The 22,572-nt window shown below is 46.7% G+C and overlaps 1 protein-coding gene across 2 annotated transcripts in view; it reads right to left on the reverse strand.

Moving 5' to 3' along the window:
* The window catches only part of evlb (Enah/Vasp-like b), a 51,399-nt gene extending 39,843 nt beyond the window's left edge, over positions 1-11,556 (reverse strand). For both annotated transcript variants that reach the window (XM_056294623.1, XM_056294622.1), the window contains exon 1: positions 11,461-11,556. In XM_056294623.1, the coding sequence (XP_056150598.1) occupies positions 11,461-11,555 (95 nt within the window). In that variant the 5' untranslated portion in view covers position 11,556. The remainder of the gene's footprint in view (positions 1-11,460) is intronic.
* Positions 11,557-22,572: the final 11,016 nt, after the last annotated feature.

Consider the following 22,572-nt stretch of genomic DNA (forward strand, 5'->3'; position numbering starts at 1 on the left):
GTCCTTCCATTCATTATCCAAACCGCTTATCCTGCTCAGGGTGGCGGGGATGCTGGAGCCTATCCCAGCAGTCATTGGGCGGCAGGCGGGGAGACACCCTGGACAGGCCACCAGGCCCCCCCCCACACACACACACACACATTCACACCTCGGGACAATTTAGCATGGCCGATTCACCTGACCTACATGTCTTTGGACTGTGGGAGGAAACTGGAGCACCCGGAGGAAACCCACGCAGACATGGGGAGAACATGCAAACTCCACACAGAGGACGACCCGGGACAACCCCCAAGGTTGGACTACCCTGAAACTTGAACCTTCTTGCTGTGAGGCGACTGCGCTAACCACAGCACCACAGTGCCGCCCCTACTGGTTTTCCCATGGTGGGATATTCCCATTGTGGAATCAACTGTCTACCTAGATTTCAGAGTTTCTCAAAGGAGGCTGTGGCGTGGGATCTTAGAGTTGAAAAAAAAAATACCATTGATAAAGGCACAGCTCCCATTTTTCCAGCATACGGTTTGGGTTTAAGCCAATGTACAGTGAGTAGTAAACTCTTACTGTACATAGTCAACCAACCCTTAACTTGTGCCAACACATGGAAATCAGAGCTATATCAGTAGAGTCAGAGTCACCGTCTCTCCCGATACGGGGAAGAAGTGTTGGTGTGTGTGTGTGTGTGTGTGTGTGTGTGTGTGTGTGTGTGTGTGTGTGTGTGTTTCAGTGAGAATATTGTGTGAAGCATGGCTCTGGGAAAAACAGAGTTGTCTGGCTGTGTTTTGCAGGCCGCTTACATAAGCAGCCTGCTTGCTTGTGCGCTTGAGGTTTGGCTTTGAAGGAGCGAGGGAGTTGGGGGGAAAAAGAGCGAGATCAGAGAAAGAGGAAAAGGGAGAGAGAAATAGGGCCTTTCTTCAGCATCAGACATTTTAATGTCTTGCCAGCTGTAATATTAACACAGTTATAAAACAAGCCCAATTACCCGACTTAAAATGGCAACGCCTCAAAAAATCACTGGTTTTAGCTTAATTAGATTTATTCAAATCATGGTTACTCGCTCTTTACTCGCTGTGGTCCGCCTCCATTCGCTCAGGATTTGTCGAAGTTTATAGGAAAACTGTATTTGCGGCCAGCGCGGGACCTTATTGTTAGAAAGCGGCTAGCACTGAATATTAGAATCAACTTGAGTTTGATGTTGGTTGAATTTTTTTCCTTTGGGGAACATGTTTTTAAAAAAAAAATCTGACCCACATTTTCAGAACTACTCTGCCAAGTAATCCTGAATGAGACATGCACCCTGTTTTTGGGTACTAAGAGAAACACAAGGCCATAGACAGGCTTTGACGACATAATGTAGCTGGCAGAAACCAATTTAATGGCAATTTGACACCAATGGGTTGAGAATAATTTGGCGGCCGGAGCTCTGACGCCCCCCCAGCTTCCAACAGAGTTGTAGAAAATACTGAGTTATTGTGTGAATGACCATAACGTCGAGTCTAAGGGAATGTGTTTTTGTCCAACAGTGTGTCCCACTGCACAATTTCAAGAAAAGTTATGCTAATGTTAACGTCCATGTCTGAGTGTGTCCATGTGTGTGTCCGTGTACACGTGCACATGCTTCTGTGTATACTCTTTAATTTTCTCGTCACTCTGCAGGGTCTCCTAGGTCTTGTATAAATAAACTCAGACACACACACACATTCTCTCTCGCTCCCAAACCTCACTGCAGAGTGCCGCGACCACGCAAGAGCACGCTAATCTGTTGGCATGACAACTGGAGTGGAATATTCACTTGGCCTAGAAAATATGGCATTGAAGAAAAGATGAATGAGCAATGGGATATAAATAAAGAAAACAGCTACATAAGCCTTCAGACAGTCTGCACTTTAATTACAGGCCGTGGTGTAACACTCCCTCTCTAGCAATACCAGACCTATTGTGCAGAGAAACAGAGAGGCTTGTCGCATCTTCTACTCATCAAACGGCAGCCTAACTGGGTTTTGTGTGTGTGCGCGTGCAAATTCATTTTTGCATGTGGGCTTGTACCGTATGCAACTGTGTGTGTGCATGTGTGTGCCAGAGTGCATGCATTTGTGGGCATGTGGGCATGCATGCTTGACTGAATGTTTGTGTGTGTGGTTGTGTGCACACATGTGGATTTATATGTGGGATTGTGTACATATCCTGTGCATCTTGGCCGTATGTATGCTCCTGTGAAATACTGCCTGTGTTCAAAGGAAGTTGAATCAGTTCATCTGGATACAACGTTTATTGACAGAAAGATTATTATTGACATGATTATTGATTAATGACAGAGGATTTGGGAATGTTTAAAAACATTCTGCTTAATGGTCACACCCGTAGATGGCAGCTGAAGTACGCTGGTTGAACGAGGAGTCAAAGAGGCCATCTATGTTAAGAGGGAACGACCATCCTTGAACCGAGGGGGGGCCTAAGAGTACATCTGTCGCCATCTTAACAACGCTGTGATTGCAAACGTTCCCAAACCCTCTGCGAATAGTACACATGGCCATTGTAACGCTAGCTAATGGTCACACCCATATTTGCATATGAAACCGATCGTTGCTTTTGGTCGTTAGGCCGCTGTATTGTTTATAAGAGGTGGGGATACCTGCAGTCAGTTTATTTTATTATTTTTTTTAATTTATTTCTGATTTTTTCCCTTTTTTCTCCCAATTTAGTGGCCAATTGATCCCTATTTTAATTCAAACACCCACCCTCGTATTGCATGCGTTCGCCAACTGCATCTCTCCGGCCGGCAGTCTCGAAGGAAAGCGCCTCCCCACTTTCGTGACAAGGCGAATCCAAGCCGAACCACTGTTTTTCCGACACACACAGAGACGCATTCACATGACGAACACAAGCCGACTCCGCCCCCTCCCGAAGACAGCGTTGCCAATGATTGCTGCTTCATCGAGTCCGGCCATAGTCGGATCTGACGAGACCGGGGCGCGAACCCCAGTCCCTAGTGGGCAACTGCATCGACACCAAGCCGATGCTTAGACCGCTACGCCACCGCGGACCCCCCTGCAGTCAGTTTAGACCGAAGAGGTCACTTAGATGAGCGATGAGACGTTTCTGTCAATAAAAGTTGTGTCCAGATGAACGGATTCAACTCTGTTTGAGTTTCTTAGCTGGATTATTGAGCATGCATAAAGATACTGCATGGGTTCTAACCGTATGCATAAAGATACTGCATGTGTTCTAACTGCATGCATAAAGATACTGCATGTGTTCTAACTGCATGCATAAAGATACTGCATGTGTTCTAACTGCATGCATAAAGATACTGCATGTGTTCTAACTGCATGCATAAAGATACTGCATGTGTTCTAACCGCATGCATAAAGATACTGCATGTGTTCTAACTGCATGCATAAAGATACTGCATGGGTTCTAACCGCATGCATAAAGATACTGCATGGGTTCTAACCGCATGCATAAAGATACTGCATGGGTTCTAACCACATGCATAAAGATACTGCATGGGTTCTAACCGCATGCATAAAGATACTGCATGTGTTCTAACCGCATGCATAAAGATACTGCATGTGTTCTAACCGCATGCATAAAGATACTGCATGGGTTCTAATCGCATGCATAAAGATACTACATGGGTTCTAACCGCATGCATAAAGATACTGCATGTGTTCTAACCGCATGCATAAAGATACTGCATGGGTTCTAACCGCATGCATAAAGATACTGCATGTGTCCTAACCGCATGCATAAAGATACTGCATGGGTTCTAATCACATGCATAAAGATACTGCATGGGTTCCAACTGCATGCATAAAGATACTGCATGGGTTCTAACCGCATGCATAAAGATACTGCATGTGTTCTAACCGCATGCATAAAGATACTGCATGGGTTCTAATCGCACGCATAAAGATACTGCATGGGTTCTAACCGCTGCCCTGCCATCTCGATGGCAGACGAGGATACACACTCCATACAGTGTAAAGCTCGTTTCTCCCCCCCCTCCCTTTGTGCCGTGTCCATGGTGCTGGGTTCTACTTTGCTTTGGGGCTTTTGTTGTTCAGTTTCAAATGGTTAAAACGGCTTTAGAGTCCCTCGACAGTCAACGGAGGTCAACCGGGAACAGCCAAAAAGGAACAAAGCCAAGCCCCAGTGTCATAAAACAGGTTTGAATTAATGGTTTAATACTACCTGGAAGCCGGTGAGGGGGAGATGAGGGACGAGGGATCCTTTACTGCCTCCACACATGATCAGACATAAGCATTGAAAGGTTTCACAATGCTGAGAGCCTGACGAGCATCGCACCAAACAGGCCTCACCGTGCTCTGGGAACCATCACGGGTTTTTAATGTGCGGCCGATGAGAGATCAGGTATTTTCAACCTTTTTCAGTGGGAGAAACTTGGCCGACAACCGCATGCATTATTAAATGTGGACTGCGGAACACCAAGTCTTGCGATTAATGCAGCGTTTCATTTTAGTGGCGCTGTGGTGGTTTGAAGAGCACGACTTTTTATTTATTTATTTATTTATTTCCCTGCCGGAGGTTTGGCCCAATTCTACTTGTGCGACATTATAAAGGAACACTGTCCCAACGCTTGTGATGTACTCCAGGACATTTGGTGCAAAAATATCAAAGTATCTTAACACACAGCCTGTGGCAACACATTTCTCCAAGAAGGATAATAATAAAGACTCTATCTCTCTATCCATCTTTCTATCTATCCGTCCATTTATCTAAGCTTTGTTTTTTTTTTTTTTTACCATGGTACCAACAACCTAACACATTTCAATAGTCTCAGGTCTTCACTTGTAACAGTCTCTACAGACCAGCAGGTCTACCTCCAGATAATTCCCATCCATCCAGCGCTGGGAAGAAAAGCGAAACAGAGCAGTGGAAATTAGACTAAGGACGGTGTAGGCTAACCCCGACGGGCTTATGTGAGAGAGTCAACAGATGAGAGAGTGGAAAATAACCGGGGAGTTGCTGTGGAGGAGAGGATTTAGACCTCAGATGCTTCTTTATATCTCTTTACGGACCAGCCAAATCCTCCAACATGAGAGAAACAACGCGCAGCAGACACAACAACAACAACACATGGCCAATACAGTCCTGATGAATTGTCCACAGCCCAAAACAACTTAATCTGCTGTGAACTCAGTGCAGCCCAGTACAATGTCAAGATGTGATGTGAAGTGCACCAGAATCAGACTTGGGTTATATAACACGGCAGCCGTTGAATATTGCCTGACAAATAAACACTCAACGGGCAGGCCGGCTGTGCCAGAGAGGCCGTAATCAGGTTGTAGCTGAGACAATACTTAAACCTGGGCCAGACATTCCTGTCTAGTTTGTTTATCTGGGAATCCTGATCTCTGCCTAATGAGTGTTGGCTGGAATGTTTAATACCGAGTCTAGCGCCCCAAGCTCTTCTCTTGTACTACCTAAAATAGAAATAATAATTAAAGGTACCTAGTAGAGTATTGGGATCACTAGTGGCGCTACTGTAGAGTACATCAAGAAATGCGGGCACCTGTATCACGTATTCTTCCACACACGCGGTAGGGTCGACGTGCATGCCACGAGCACGGGACAACACCATGTTTTATAAAGCTTTTGTCTCTTTGCCGAGGAATCGAACCTCGGCCTCCCGCTGATAGGCGAGGATACTCACCACTATACTAACGAGGACGTCAGTACCACATCATATTGACCGATCAACCAGAGCGCTTGTGACAAAAGCAACGAAGAGGAGGCCAACATGTTGACCGGAAGAAGCAAAGCAGTTGTGACAAACCAAAGAAACGTAGGTCTTAGTGTTACACACAACATAGAAAGCAAATGGACAACGGAAGAAAAAAAATCTTAAACTAATGTTAAAAACAAAGCTTTCAACACCTAAGAAAATCATTTGCAAACGTTGTAAGAGGTAGAAAATGCATTCAACATGCGTGTCTGTTGTCTGCAGATGGCTTGTTTCCTTGGTCTGTATATTTGAACTCCTTTGGTTCTCCTTGCCTACTTGTTGTCAGTTCTGCCTTGGTGTTGGTATGTTTTGTTTTTGCGGGAGAGTTTTATTACACTGGCTGAAAGCTAATTTCCCTGTAGAGGACAATAAAGACACTTGGACTTTGACTTTGTCAGACTTTAAGCACACACACACACACACACACACACACACACACACACACACACACAATGTGTTTTGGTGAGAACTCTGAAACAAAACTGAGTAAAACTACCCTTTAAACGCTACATATATTAAGGAACTTATCTCAAATGTGCGTTTGTCTTTGCTGAGCGAGAGAAAGAGAAAGACCGAAGATGAGTTTAACTGCCATAAATATTATTTATGTCAGTATTTGATATATTTTTGTTTTATCACATTATTTATATGATTTATTTTCGTGAATTTTGATTTTGTTTGTATTGGAGCTGCACGAGAACTGGGTGTGCAGTTTGTGTTGCACATGGGACATGTTTTGTTGTTGCACGTGATGTTTTCCACGTGGCACGGTGCAGGTTGAAGAGGTTTTGCACTGCATTTAAAGTCGGGAGTTTTTTTTATTTCTGTGTTCATTTCTTCGAAGATTCTATTTATTTATACTTAAGTGGACTCATTCCCTCGAGGTTTTTGCAGCCAGCGAGGCGTGTTTATTTGTATTTTTGTTCGTAATTGTGCATATTTATATTATTGTTTTACAGCTTGTACTATGTGACAGCAATATGTCGTTGTTCTGTGCATTTTGTATCTTTAAAGTTTGACGGTGGATTTAAGGACGAAAAGCGGTGTAGACAAATAAACCCATCTGTGGCAAAGAACTCGTGGTCTGGTCTAATTCCTGGAGGGGGTGACAATGAGAGAAGGCAGTGAGGGAGATGAAGACAGACAAAAAGAGAGAAGCAAGCCCAGGTTGAAACCTACATGGCTGGACCGCGACTACCTTTAGAAAGCGGCTGACTGGACATCGGTTCCGTGAACAGCGGCTACACTCAAACCCTGAATGTTTATACAATTAAATAGCACCAATTTATTTTTCATATGGAATAATTACCTGGCTACAATCACTGCCACCATGATCAGTGGGAAGCCTGGGCGTGACGCCCCTTATAAATGCGCTTCAGTTACCACCGACTATCTGAGGACGCCGATCATTTTCCCTCTGTGTGGCTTTGAGCCCGGGTGTTTTGTGAACTAGACATTTTTCCCAATGAGGTGTTTCAGTATTGCCCACAGGCGGCAACTATGTCCGTTAGTGTGCGAACTGCTGCGCTAATTCACGGCCAACGGGGAAACTTCCACTTCCGTGTTTACTAGTGACGTCGGTGGTCGGACGACCAATCGTGTCAATTCAGTGATGTCACGAGTCGCCATTAGCTGGGACTCGGCTGTCCGACCAATGGCGAAACTCCATCACTCACTCAGGGACTCGACCTCGTGTGTAGGTATGTAGGGCTGGCCCCAACTGTTGCGGGTCCAGCCAAAAAGAGCGAGAGAGGCAGAGTACGGGGAGGCTGAGAAGACAGCGAAAGCGGGGGTGGGTTTAAAAATGCATGGGTCTCCATTTGGCGGGGGTGAACTTTTCCCAGCCGAGAGGAGACTGAAGGTGAGGGCACAGTGGGACCATTAACACTCTCCTCTTGCAGAGGAAACACTTAGTCCTTTCCGGAGGAAACGAGGGTCCGGAGAGACGAGAGGGAATGAGAGGAATGAGAAAATTCAATAAACATAAAAGCAAACCATAAACGTCTGGAGGTCAAAAGCAATCAGTGAAATATCAGCCTGTAAAAAGAAGTTCATAAAAGTGAGATTTAAGAAATGATTTAAAAAGTTGATACAGATTTACCAAGGCTAAATTTGTCAGGCAGGTCACTCCAGAGTCTAGGGGCCCTGATGGCAAATGCCTTGCTGACTTTTGTATTTAATCTAAAAAAAAAAGGATGAATTGGGAGAAACCCTGAGGCCATGCGTCCTCTCCTACAATGATATTTAACTGCTGCTGGGAACTGGAAATACACATTCAAACTCAAATACACAAACAACACACACCGACACACACACAGACACGTGAACGGTACAATAAAAACAGACAAACAGAAGACATGTAATCCATTTTGCAGCCAACTGTTTGTTAGGTTAAGTGCTCTCTCTAGTGGCCCACAGGACAATCTACGTAATGCTCAATCACAGATGTACGTTTGCTCACCCGTCCAATATTACTCCTCCAATAGTACATCTGCTACTGTCAAACTCTCCTTGCTTTTGGCTTACATGTGATAAAAAAAAACCTGCGTGCCCGTTTCTAAACCAGCGGCTCACATTTATGCCACCATGCATCAGTCAGTGGATTTGATGGCCCAAAATATTTGATGCGTTTCCTTTAGCGTTTTCTGAGGCATTTTTTGCTTCTGATGTGTGCTCGTGCGACGGGCAGAGTCTTTAATCTGTCATAAGACAACACACTGAATACCAGAGACATCTCGTCTCCTCTGGGAAGCCCGAATAACGAGGCTTCCTCTTCATCGCCAAGACTTAATCCTGAATCAATAATGCATAATACAATACAGTAGCCCTTGGATTTACTGTAAACCAGAGGCTTCTGAAGTGAATGAGGAGTGAATGACCACGGTGACTTGTAGGCGTGCTGGACCAGGACTGAGGTGGCCTAAATCCTGTTTGTGTGAGAATCAGAAAAATCCAGGGTTTGATATTTAGTAAGCCTGTGAGAGCAGAGCAGTTCTCCTTTCATAGTCTTTCCTCTGATTTTTTTTTTTTTTGGTGGGGGGGTTACATGCAACAAGGACACTTGCTAGCATATCACAGAGTTTAGGCTTGCTACCTTATCATAAGAAGGTGTTGAAGGAGAAAACACATACATATACAACTGAACAGGGTGTGTCCGTGTGTGTGTGTGTGTGTGTGTGTGTGTGTGTGTGTGTGTGTGTGTGTGTGTGTGTGTGTGTGTGTGTGTGTGTGTGTAGATGTATTAGTGGCCCTTGCCAATGCTTGTTGTCATGGTTATCTGGCCATACTATGGTCGCCAAGGAGCCCAGGCAGGCGCTAATATCCCAGCATCCCCTCACAAAGGTTTTTCTGAGGCATCTGCCACATGGAAACCCCACCAAAATACCATATTATAATGCAATATTATTCAATCTATTTCTCTTTCCCTATACATCTCACCATCTCCTTCCATCCTCTCTTTCTCACTCTCTCTCTCCATTTCTGGTTTCTTTCCCCTCTGCCATCATCTTGCTCTCTCTCTCTCTCTCTCTCTCTCTCTCTCTCTCTCTCTCTCTCTCTCTCTCTCTCTCTCTCTCTCTCTCTCTCTCTCTCACTCTCTCTCTCTGTTGCTTAGCCTTCCATTTCTCACCATCCCCCTCTCCCCTAGCCTCTTATTCTCTTCTGCCTCTCATCTCATCTCATCTCATCTCATTCTCCCCTATGTAGCTCTCCCTTCTTCTGCCCTTCCCCACTCTCCTGTCTTTATGTCTGCAATTACTAATTTTCTCCTTTTTCTTTCCCACTGACGCTTTTTCTGACTACAAGATCCTGCTCGGAAAAGTAAACTGGCCCCTCTCCACTCAGGAAGAGCCTGTTGGGGAGTAGATTTTCACTGATATTCATTTATGATCTCTTGCCCATGCACTCGCGCGTGCGCGCGTGTGCACACACACACACACACACACACACACACAAGGGCACACATGCACACACACACACAAGGGCACACATGCACACACACAGACAACCCAACAGTTAGGAGGGAAGCACAAGCACGGTGCATCTGCATAGAGATGGAGATAAAACAGACTGTTCATTTGACACTCTCAGAGAGAAAGCAAGTGTGTGTGTGTGTGCCTGTGTGTGCCTGTGTGTGTGTGTGTGTGTGTGTGTGTGTGTGTGTGTGTGTGTGTGTGTGTGTGTGTGTGTTTATTTTCCTGATGCAGTTCATGTGTAGCAGAGAAAAGGAGAGGTGTGAGAAATGTGTGTGAGCCAGACATCTTCTTTAGCCCATTGGAAGATTCATTGAGGCTCCCATTGTTGTTTGCTGATGCAAGCATTTTGCAGAAGATCCCATAAGTGTGACTACGCTGGACTGACAGTTAAACTGCACGTTAGCTCAGCCTATACCCACTTAAATACTTCACAATCTCTGACCATGAAGTAATGCAGCAACCTCACTCAGCGGGGTAGGGGTAAAGGAACACGATTTTACAGTGGTAATAATGACAACAACCCAGTGGCCTGGGAACAAATTTTGATCAATGAAATTATGCTCTGGATCCTTCGTGGTCTCTACCAGTGCTGCAGCTTTCTTGTGGACCCTTGAAACTCCTGAGCAGCAGTCGAGGACCCCAGCCAGCCCCGTGACAGTGACACGCTGTCGCCAGTCAGAAAGCCGCTCCGGCCAGGAGCCCTGGCAAAGCTGAAAGCTGCTTAGCGGGGCAAAACTCTGGCTGAGTCCCTTAAAGCTGCACTAATCAGAGCTGTTAGAGGAGAAATCGTCAAACACACCACACACCAGATTACCAGGACAACTGAAACCATGGAGGGGATGGTTGGTAGGTTGGACGGACGGACGGACGGATGGATGGATGGATGGATGGATCAGGGAATGGGTGCCTGAAAGGACACTTCAATAACAGGTGAGCGCGTGCTTTTCTCAAGCGAAAGGGAAAAACATTTCCTTCTGTGGATGCCGGCGTATGCCATCAGAGAGCGACCCACACGCCAGCATCTCCTGTGAACAACTAGACAAAGAGCAGGGAAGCTGTTGCATATCTGAGCATGCGTTCTGAAGTGCTCTGTGAGCGAGCGGGATTTCAGGCGTTGGCTATGGATGCTACAAGACACCCTAGGTGCTCTCAACAGTTATGAGCGAAGGAGGGCAGCAGAAAGAGTGAGGGGGAGAGAGAGAGAGAGAGAGTAGAGGAGAGTGTATGCACAGAGAACAAAAGATCTACAGAGAGCCACCGGCAAACTACAGCGACCACATGCCCTGGATGGCAAAAATAACACAACTGCACCACTGTCACTCCCTCTGTCCAAACTTGGCAGCCTCCTTCATCGGCCATCAATGCCCTCTCCTTCTCGCGGGGGCCTAACAGTCTCTGTCTCACAGCAAACCAACGCATTATCATGCATCCCCATCCCCCTGCCAGGGCAGCCGCTCACAGCAGCACTTATATCAAGAAACGCTTCGAATGCAGCAGCAGCTGGTGGCCGGTTACATTTCTGAGAGACAATCATCATATCCAGTATTTAATTTTTGCAAGAAGGGAGGAGACATCTGTTACTGACAATATGAGCTGGAGGCCAAAGGGCATCGGTCTTGCACTTTGAAAGCAGACCAAAGTGACTCTACCGTTCAGTCATACCTGACGGATCTTAATACAGCCATTCAGCCACCCATCCATCCTCCTAGCTGGCCTGCTCCAGGTGTGCAGGTAACCTACCTGACTTTGAACTCGGTCAGCTGCGGTTGAGCCCCGGGGTCGGTGCAGTAGATCTGAGGGAAGTAAAATCGGTGCGACTGCAGGTTGATGTCCATGGTGCCCACACACAAGCAGACACGCGGGTCAGCGTTGCTCCACGACAACAAAGGGTAGTAAGGTTTCTCTCACCGCTTGGCACTCTTCAGTCTCAGTCTTTCTCTAATTATTATTTTGCTGTGTCTTGTTTGCTCCCGACGGACCAAGCTATACACGGAGGGGCAGGTCGAAGTTTAGCCCCAGCATCCCAGTCACCCCACTATCTCCGAACCGAATGGTCACAGGGCTGAGGGAACGCAACCGCCAGGAAGGCATTCCCCTTCTACCTCCTCTTCCTCTTCCTCTTCCTCTCCTCCGTGCACAGGCACACTAACCTATTTCCCCAGCAGCAGACACTGCACACTCAGCAGCTGTATGGGCAGAACAAAGATGACTCCAGTGAATGACGCTGCCTCTTGGAGAAACAAGCAGGTGGGAAAAAAAAAGAAAGAAAAAAAGATCAGTTTTTCTCCGTCATCAATGCATCCTTAAGCGGGTACCCAAGAGGTGAGGGGGGGGAGAAAAAAGGAAAAACCCAAACGGCAAGAGGATGGAATCGAGAGAAAGAGAAACAATTGGAAATATGAGCGCAGCCCTCAGCCGGCGCGCACAGAAAGGACTGAATGGGAGATGAGAGTCCTCTGGGTCTTTTTTTTACGCTTCACAGAAAGAGAGAGAGGGAGAGATGAAGAGAGAGGCTCCCGTTGCTTTGAGGCGTTGCCCTCACACTGCCTATCTTCTCTGTGTGCCTCATTGGATTACCTCCTCCCCTGCTCCATTGGCCCCCCCTCCTTCATTCCCTCCCTTCCCCTCCCCTCCCCTCCCAGCTGTGTCAAGAGCGATGGGCCGCCAGCCCCGGAGGCTGCTGGTCCTGCCCCTCCTCCTCACCACCCCCACCCCCTCCACCCCGCTCTCCTCTCCCGCCTGTGGATTGGCTGAGGTACAAATGCGTAAACCGATGCAGAGAGAGGGAAAAGAAGAGAGGAGGGAGGAGGAGCTAACAGACGTTAATTCATCTGATGGCTCCCATCTTTTCTCGCATTTGATTTGAGGTGGCATGCCAGGCTAGGGTGGACCACAGCGGGTGCACACACACACACACACACACACACACACACACACACACACACACACACACACACCCTGATGTAATACCTCATAATGGCTGTTTATTGCCGGTAAAGGGCACAGGCGGCAGAGAGATAACACAAATGCATCACTCATTTAATTCTTGACGATATTATAAATGTCAGCGGTTGGCAAACCGAGGCCACACTACCTTTTGCAAATGCCTGAAAACCCACATCATGCTCAGGTCTCGCAGACGCAGCAAAGGACGCCACATTTTAGGTTACAAACATATTACAGTTTATCCAGCGGAGGGCTTTTCGGCAGTCTTTAGTCTCTTAAAAGATTTGACTCTTAAGAGTAATCTATGGTGGGAGAATAGCAAAGCCAAACAATTTTCTGTACTTTCATCTACCCAGCTGCATGTAGATGTATGTAATATTAGTGCAGGGCCCATGATACTAATCTTCTCCACATCGCAGCAGACTGCCAGTAAACCAATAAATCCCTCCCATATTTACATCCTCCTGTTATTGCAGAGGAGGGGGGGTATCCCACCCACAGTCTCTTTCTAGTACAACCCACCCCACTCCACACACTGGCACACATCTGCTCTGCCTTGTCTGCCAACAGACAATTTCATTGATTGGAGTTGCTGCACAATTGCTGGATGACAATTGCTGGACGGGTGATTATTCCAATTGGTGGACAGCGTGGCTACTGATGTGGCTCGAGCACACGTAGCGGGAGCGGAGTGGTTGTTACGCGTGTCTCCATGGCGATACAATACAATGGGATTGACGGGCCGCTGCAAAACAACAATTCGTATTAGCACGTTTACGCTACCTATGTCCCATTTTGTGCTTGGTTGCCACATTACAGTTTCGCAAATCCGTCAATTTTTGCCTATTTTGTTATCTTATCCAAGGTTTTCCTTCTTTGTCAGTGGGGCGATCGAGAGGGGGGGGGGAAATTACTCGGACATGGTTTTCCAATATTTCAGTGAATAAACCAAAGGAGAGGTGAACCGCTCAGGATGCGAAAAGAAAAAGAAAAACGTTTATTCCGTCTTGAGGTAACCATGATGTAAATCTGCACTTACCGTGTAGTGCATATGAGATATCCATCTCAGCTGCCCCAAAGCCTCTCTAAGCACATTAGGATTTACATATGTGACTTAAAGCTTGATTTAATTCTTTATCTCACGTCACATATGGCTTCCACCCCTTGTTTTCTTGTTTTTGACAGTTTGTGATGCCATTAATAAACCTCTTCACCTCCTACGTGTTCAGCCGTGTGACGCAACGAAAAAGCATGTTTGTATTGTTTTTTATGCATCTCTAAATTAAACTCTTTACAGTGCACATTTTACTACATTACAAACACACAGGAGCCACAGCAGAAGTGGGATGACTCAAATTCCGACCACGCAGTTTACGGCTGTCTTTGTTTTAGATGTTGACCTTTTCTTTTCTTGTGCAAATTTGTCTGTCTTCCGTTGGTCTTGGTTGTGAAACCCTTTGCTGACACCGTTTTAGAAAAGTGCTCCGCAAAAAAGAAAAAGGCGGCGGTTCCTACTGCTTATGAGATAAGACAAACAGTAATCCTTTCAATTTCACATATTCAGATGCATCCCAGTCTCTCCTCTGGAGGCATGCGCAGCATCTTATCATTTGTACCAATGGATAACAGCGGCGGATAAATACCTGCGCTGTCACGTTATTGTTGTGAAGGTTGAACTGCAATGATACTCCCAGCAAACATGCCCGTGCGGGGCCCACTGTGGGTAGGTGTGGGTTTACTGTGGGGCAATGTGGGCAGGGGCAAACCCGCACTAATCCCGCATGGGCCCCTATGTGGTCAGCCCATGCGTGGCCCACAGCAGTTTTGCCCTTTGAGGCACCTATGTGGGCTTACTGTGGGCAAGCCCAACTGTAGTCTTGCCCACAGTAAGTCCACATGGGCCCTCTGTGGGTTAGCCCATGCGGGGCCCACAGCAGTTTTGACCTTTGAGGTCAACCCCCCTGTTGACAGTACAGTTAAAACGTTTTAAGATTACAACTGCTTTAGGGTAAGCGGTACTCAAAACTTTTTATTTACCGCCGATGCCCAATGCTGCGTATAGTAAGACCTCTGCAAAAATGACAGTAAAATGTAAACAAGTTGTCCAGGGTATAACCGGTCCATCCCGTACTTAACTAAAACTGCCCATCTAACAAGACAAGTACTGTCTCAACTTTTTGGTTTGTCGCAGCTGTTTCATATTATATTTAAGAGAAATAACACTAGTTTTTTTTTGTTAATTTTTTTGTCCCTTAAATGTTCCCATAGAGCAGCTCATGCTGTTTTTTTAACCAACTTAATTACAGATTAACTATTACTCATAACTTTACAATTTTAATAATTTTGAACCATCAGAAATTTAGCGAACATACACACACAGCAGCTTATTGTAGTCTCATATAGTCTGCAATACATCTGACATGTTGTGCATGTGTGCAGTAATAAACTTGACACACTCCATCACTCTAGCAGTACACAAGTAAATATAGCCTATAGCCCTGGTTCAGTTTGGGCTTGGTCACGAGGTGGTGCCAATCCTCACTACTTTAAATACTCCAAGAAGTTGGATTTGGGTTGGTATAGTGTGGGCATACTATGGGCATGCTGCGGGCCCACAATGGGTCCCACTGAGGGCCCACTCTGCTTAGTGCGGGCAGCCCCGCATTTCATGCCGGTATCGGGGCCCACCCCACTGTGGGCCCTCTGTTCCTGCCCGCAGTGGCCCCACATGGGCCCCAAAGAGGCATGTTTGCTGGGCTGTACGGTCATGGGTGTGGGTCCACAAAGAGCTGTGTGTGATTCAGCTGCAACTCGGGACTTTGGGGTAAATAAACCACAAAGACCGCTCCTCATCTCACAGCTGCAATGATGGTGGCCTTCTCTCTCACACTTTGTGTCTCTCACACTCCGCCATGGCTACTATCTCGAAGACTGGACCCGCTGACACAATACAACATAATCACACTACAACAGATGGAAACAGATGGCGATGGTGGACTAGATTTACACCTAGACACTTTGCCCCCCCCCCCACTTGGACTGCGTCCAGCCTAAAGAGAGACACATCATTGAACACATGTTAAACAACTGAATGAATCTTTTCTCTTCTATGAAAGACCACAGAAAGGCCGCTCACTGATTGAACATTGACTCTTCTCCCAGTCATTCATCCCTCCCTCCCTCTCTCACTCTATCTATAGTATCTCTCTGTCTCTCTGTCTCTCTCTCGCTCTATCTATCTATCTATCTATCTATCTATCTATCTATCTATCTATCTATCTATCTATCTATCTATCTATCTATCTATCTATCTAGCTAGCTAGCTAGCTAGCTACCCACCCATTTCTCTATGTAGCCAATCAGATTAACCCCAGCTCACAACACCCCAGTTGCAGCCAATTTCCATCCATCCATTATCCAAACCGCTTCGTCCTGCTCTCAGGGTTGTGGGGATGCTGGAGCCTATCCCAGCAGTCATTGGGCAGCAGGCAGGGAGACACCCTGGACAGGCCACCAGGCCATCACAGGCCCCTCCTCCTCCCCACACACACACACACACACACACACACACACACACACACACACACACACACACACACCCCTAGGGACAATTTTACGTTAGTTAAGGATAGCTAGCTACTGAGCTAACGTTGTTTTAAGTATTTACACATTCTGAATAACTTTAATCATAAATATTTAAAAAATGTGTAGCGTAACAGTTTACAACAATGTTAATCTATAAACAAAGCAAAAATACAGATAAGGACTGCTAGCTTGCTAGCTACCAACAAGCAAAATCCACCTTCAGAGACTTGCCTTTTCAGTTCTTTGTAGCCATTTTAACCATAGCCATTTTAGCCTTTTACCTAAATTAGCTCTGAACTGTTGCCCAAGTTGATATTAACTTGCCAGCAAGCTAACTTAGATAACAAACTAGTTAGTTTGTTAACACTTGTGATCGGATCACCCAAGATGCATGTTAATGCCATATGTGAACAGGGTCTAAGTTACCTTAGTTAACGGTAAGTTGTACTGCCACATTGCCAATAAATCTGCCAATAAATCCGCCAATAAAACCACCAATGAATCATCTTATGGCCTAATCTGCCAATTTAGCCAATGTAGCAGACAATTTCATATATAAAATCATGACAGATAGATAGATAGAAAGACACACATAGATACACAGATGAAGTCCCGTTATAGATATATACGTAGTTATATAGTTAAAGATATAGATATATATGTAGATATATAGCTATAAGTACAGACATCGATAAAGATATATACGCATGCTCAATGCTGCTAATGTTTTCTCTGCATGTCTGAATGTGTTTGCTCTTTTTTTCCATTTCTCCCAGACGGGTGGTGTCGAGAGAGCAGCAAACATAAGACAAGTGTAACAAAGAGAGAAGAAGAGAATGGAAAAAAAATAATCGTAAAAAAACAGCAGACTGACAGATAGGCCCACGGGGTCACAGATGGGAAATGGAGGAATGGTTTAAGAACAAAAAAGGGAGGAGGGAGGTGGGGATAAATAGAGGCAAAAAAAAACAGGTAGAGTGAAGGAAGAGGAGTAGACAGATGGAGAGACAGGTAGAGAGGGGTGAATGCCAGGGGGTTGGGGGGGGCTAAGCTGGATAGAGAAAGACTGGGCGAGGGACAGAGAGGGAAATACAGACAGTGAGTCGGGGGGGGGGCAAGAGAGGGAGAAAGGACGAAGCAGGGGTATGGGAGGAATGTGTAGGAGGAAAACATGGATGAGAAAGAAGAAAGAGAACAGGAAGAGGGAAAGGACATCCAGCTACGGTTCCAGAGAGCCACCCTTCCCCCATCTCTCTCTCTCTCTCTCTCTCTCTCTCTCTCTCTCTCTCTCTCTCTCTCTCTCTCTCTCTCTCTCTCTCTCTCTCTCTCTCTCTCTCTCTCTTCTCTCTCGCTCTCTCGCTCTTTCAGGTTAGAACCTGGCTACAGATTGTATCCTAATCCTTAAAGCCACATAAACCCATTACTACAGTGTGTGTGCGTGCATGCTGAGTGTACATATGTATGAGTACATGTGTGAGTACATGTGTGAAACTGTGTGTGCAACTGTGTGTGTCCGTTCTTGAATGTGTTAGAGAGGGAGAGAGAGAGAGACAGTACAGCCGACTGCTACTGTAACAACCCTTCCATTAGCATACAGCAGGAGGCATGGCCTTCTGTCTGACACACAGCAAGAGGGCAAGGGGTGGAGGGGAAGGGGGGAGGGAGGGAGGGAGGGGGGAATAAAGGAAGTGGGGTACAGAAGTAAAAAGAGGGGTAAAAAAGGGGATAAATCACAGAGAAATGTTGACAGATGTGACTAAAACAGCTGCCTCCTACGAGTGAGACCTCTGCAGGCAAGTCATTAACTAACCACAGGTTACACAACACCTTCAGACCACCTCTCCCAGAGATCGGGGACACAACCGTGCAGCAAGCATGTAAACCCCCACCACGACCACCTGTAGACACAGCTTTACGGGTCATCAGAACATGAGCCTTAATCCTGTCAGGAACAACGACAACAACAAAAGCGTCGGTGCTTCCAATATATTGTATGCATGATTTCCCATTATCTATGACCTTGTTCCATTCGGGCTCCATTGTCCCGTAAGACGCCGTTGTAAAGTGGTGTCCAGCGGCGGTCCCGTGTCCAAGATCTCCACAATGAAGTGGGTGAGTAAAATGATATCGTAATCAATGATGGATGATGGGCAAAAGTCCCAAAAATAATACCCTGGCTGAAAAGAAGATGGAATTATACGAGTCACACACTGACTCACAGTGACACAAACCACAAGACCTGTTATTGACATCAAGCAGAGACACACATGCATGGATGTGGACATGATACATGCTCCAACAATGTGTTCAAGAATGCACGCACACTAGATCCACACTTCCAAACATGTGTGTGCAAACCCAAATGCAATTAACCCCCCCCACACACACACACACACACGTACACAAAAATACCAATAAAAGACCAATTTATCATAATAAAAATCATCAACAAAAAAAATCTCCAATTACAAACCACCAATTACAGTCCGTTCTGACACTCCATCATAGGTTAAACAACAGGCAAATTCCATGCCATCTATTCCTTCACAGGACCCCATCTGTCTCCCAGTCTGTAATGGCCACAGTCCTGTTTCCCCTACAGGTTCAGTGCTCTCACTACTAAGCTACGTAAAAGGGTAGCATGGTGCAGAAGGGAAGGGAAAATGTCAACCTCACCCACAGTCACCCAAGCAGTGCATGGGCCTACAGGCTCAGCTGGAGAGAAGAGCGGCGGAGGAAAGGCAATTCTTGATGAGATACAGGGGGCGGGGTGGTGGTGGTGGTAGTGGTGGGGTGGAGGGGGGTGAAGCAGAAACAGAACAAAGCACACACCGTGTTTGACTCACTTCTCACTTTCCCTCAATGTCTTTCTCTGACTTTATCGTCAGCCATCTTGATTCACGTGCTACTCATCCCCCCTTGCCCCCCCACACAAACTATAAATAGCTGCCCTGCTTAAAGGTGGTAGAAGGTGATGGGGGGGTGACAAGAGACAGGGTTGAAGACCTGTGACGTCTCCTATTTTCTTGGCCTCACTCGCGCTCACACATCCAATAAAGGGGATTGAATTTCAGCCGTTAATGCGTGCACGTGGGCACGCGGGAACACCTGCGCATGGGGACAGACACGCAGACAGACAAATAAATACACATGCACACCCTCTTTGACTCACACGAGCTGATCTTTTTAATTATGCCACGCTCCATAGAGAGCTGGCAGAGGGGCTACGGGGGAGCAAGGGGAGCGGGTAAGAGGGGAGGCGGGAGTTATTGCCCTCTCATTCACTAGGATTTGATTACATCGCTCTCTTTCTCTCGCTCGCTCTCTCCCCAGCTATATCTATCTCCCCCTCTGTCTCGCTGTCCCTACAGACAGGCTTAGCATTTCTGTCTTGTGATGCCTGAATGTTTCATTATGACTCATTAACTAACCGTCGCCACACAGAGCCATGGCAGATTTGTAATAAAGACCACACACACACACACACACACACACACACACACACACACACACGCGCGCGCGCGCACACATATTATGACCTCACAGCCGATATTGGGCAAGTCATAATGAAGTATCCTTTTTTTCCCCTTTTGTGTAAATGTGACGAGCTCCATTATGACCAACCTTAACCCACAGAGCAAGCGATGCGGGGACAACACTGCATGCTTTGTTGCAACCGCTATTGTAATGCCGAAACAAATATGGTTGAGGACCAACACATAAGCTCTGGCAGCTGGGACTGAAAGCACCTCACATGCATCTGGGCCAAAGTGCAGCGTCAGCAACATAAAACTGGCCCTGGATTCGTTGGCTACCAACACGGGGATTCTGGTTCAAATCCTCGTGTTGCCTCCGGCTTGGTCGGGCGTCCCTACGGACACAGTTGGCCGTGTCTGCGGGGGGGGGGGGGGGCGGATGTGGGTATGTGTCCCGATTACTGCACTAGCGCCTCCTATGGTCAGTCAGGGCACCTGTTCGGAGGGAGGGGAAACTGGGGGGAATAGCATGATCCTCCCACACACTACGTCCCCCTGGCGAAACTCCTCACTGTCAGGTGAAAAGCAGCGGCTGGCGACTCCACATGTATCGGAGGAGGCATGTGGTAGTCTGCAGCCCTCCCCGGATCGGTAGAGGGGATGGAGCAGCGACCGGGAAGGCTCGGAGGGGTTGGGGTAATTGGCCGGATACAATTGGGGAGAAAAAAGGAATCGGGGAAACTGGCACTGGAGGTTATAGGGACTCTGTCTTGCTCAAGGACACTACGGCAGGGCAGATATATGCAGTCACGTGGTGTTGAACCCTGGCGTTGAAGGCTGGTTTTGCTAATCGCTACGCTATTGAATGGTTTACAGTGGGTTGTTTAGGCAAAGTTGATGTTGAACAAGTTATCTCCACTCAATAACTTCTCCAAAGCTGACTTTTCCTGTCAGGAGAAAGTGTCCTTAAACTATATAATGTCAAATTAAACACGCCTACCGGGGTCCGCGGTGGTGTAGCGGTCTAAGCATCGGCTTGGTGTCGATGCAGCTGCCCACTGGGGACCAGGGTTCGCGCCTCGGTTCTCGTCAAGATCCGACTATGGCCGGACTCGATGAAGCAGCAATAATTGGCAGCGCTGTCTTCGGGAGGGGGCGGAGTCGGCTTGTGCTCGTCACATGAACGCGTCTCTGGGTGTGTCGGGGGAAAAAAAGGTAGTTGCTAGTTCCCATCGATGCAGAGAACGGTCCACTGAGCATGCGCAAGTACTCGTTGCCTCCGTTGTTTGGGTAGGTTAAGGTTAGGGTTAGGGCGGGGTTAGGGTTAAAGTTAGCTAATCAGACGCAGAGTAGGGGTGGGTCTTCCTAGAATCCTAGCGCCTGGATGCTACGCGGGGCGTGTGGAGGCATGGTAGAGGCATTTCGCGCATGCTCAGTTGACCGTTCTCTACTCCATTTCCGTTCTCTGCATCGATGGGAACTAGCCTCTACCGTCGGAAAAAGCAGTGTTTCGGCCTGGAGTCGCCTTCTCACGGAAGTGGCGAGGCGTCTGACAAGGCGTCTCCTTCGAGACTGCCGGCCGGAGAGATGCAGTTGGCGAACGCATCCGTGTTTGAACTAAAATAGGGATCGATTGGCCACTAAATTGGGAGAAAAAGGGAAAAATCAGAAATACATTTATAGTAAAAAAAAATAAACACGCCTTGCATTTTGTAGCCGCTCACAAACTGTACTTCCCTCTCTATACAAATGAACATCTGAGCTTTAAGTTGGCTGATATGTGTTCGTGTTTGCCCTTGTCCCGGATAAATCCAGATTCCCGCTACCGGGAATGCTGCTACTCATTGTGGGTCACACACACATACCAACTGCTCACATCAATACGAATCAGGCAACATCGATGACGGGGAATCGATGCGGCCTCACACTTTCTGCGTTAAATTACATTTTCCCAGTTGACGTATATGGAGGTGAAAATGGTGGGTGGCACGAAGGCGACCCCTATGTGTGCGCCACCTGCAGGCTCGGGCCTCAGGCCAGGACTACACGTCATTCCTTTTTTCCAATTTCACTAAAGTGAGGCGTTATTCGGGGGCAACACGGAGCCACGGAGATACCGCACATGCCACAAGTATATAGGTGTGCAAAGAACTACATTAGAAATAAAGCAGTTCAGTCCAACTAGTCCATGTTTGTAGCAAGTCACAGCATATCATAAGCTCCAGTCATTTGCACAGACTCGGTCCTACCAATGAGGTAGGAAAAAAGCATCATGCAACAGAAAGGTTACACATTGGTTACACACATACACATACAAGGTTACACATACTTCTGGGGTTTGATATCGGTTGAATACGATGGTGAAAAGGAGGGAATGTTGGAGAAATCCACACATACTACATTAACTAAGACACGATAATAAGAGCTCTTTGGAAGATGTGTTGTCATCGGTGCCAGAAGCAGCAGAATTTCTGCCTTTTCTGCACATGGGTGGAGTTCATTGCAAGCTTCTTCTTTTTTTATGGTCCAGTGACCTCAAGCTAGTGCTCTGTCTATATTGGTGTGTAGTCAGTAGTACTAACTACTCAGTACTAGCTTGGTGTCATGTGTAATTGAAGATAAGTACTCAAGATCTCGGTGACAACAGTATAGTGATCCTTCCCCGGCACAGATGAATAAAGGAGTGTATCACATACAGTACACAGGAGTTATTCATTGACTTGACAGTTCCTCATTAACAGGTTTAGCTCAGTGTTATCACACAGGATTAGAATAAGTAAAGAGACTAAGCCTATAAAACATTGGTTGGGGGACAGGGAGCGTGAAATGAAGTGATAGTCCAGAA

The sequence above is a fragment of the Lampris incognitus genome, chromosome 15 (assembly GCF_029633865.1).
Source record: "Lampris incognitus isolate fLamInc1 chromosome 15, fLamInc1.hap2, whole genome shotgun sequence".
In the NCBI taxonomy this organism is placed as follows: Eukaryota; Metazoa; Chordata; class Actinopteri; order Lampriformes; family Lampridae; genus Lampris; species Lampris incognitus.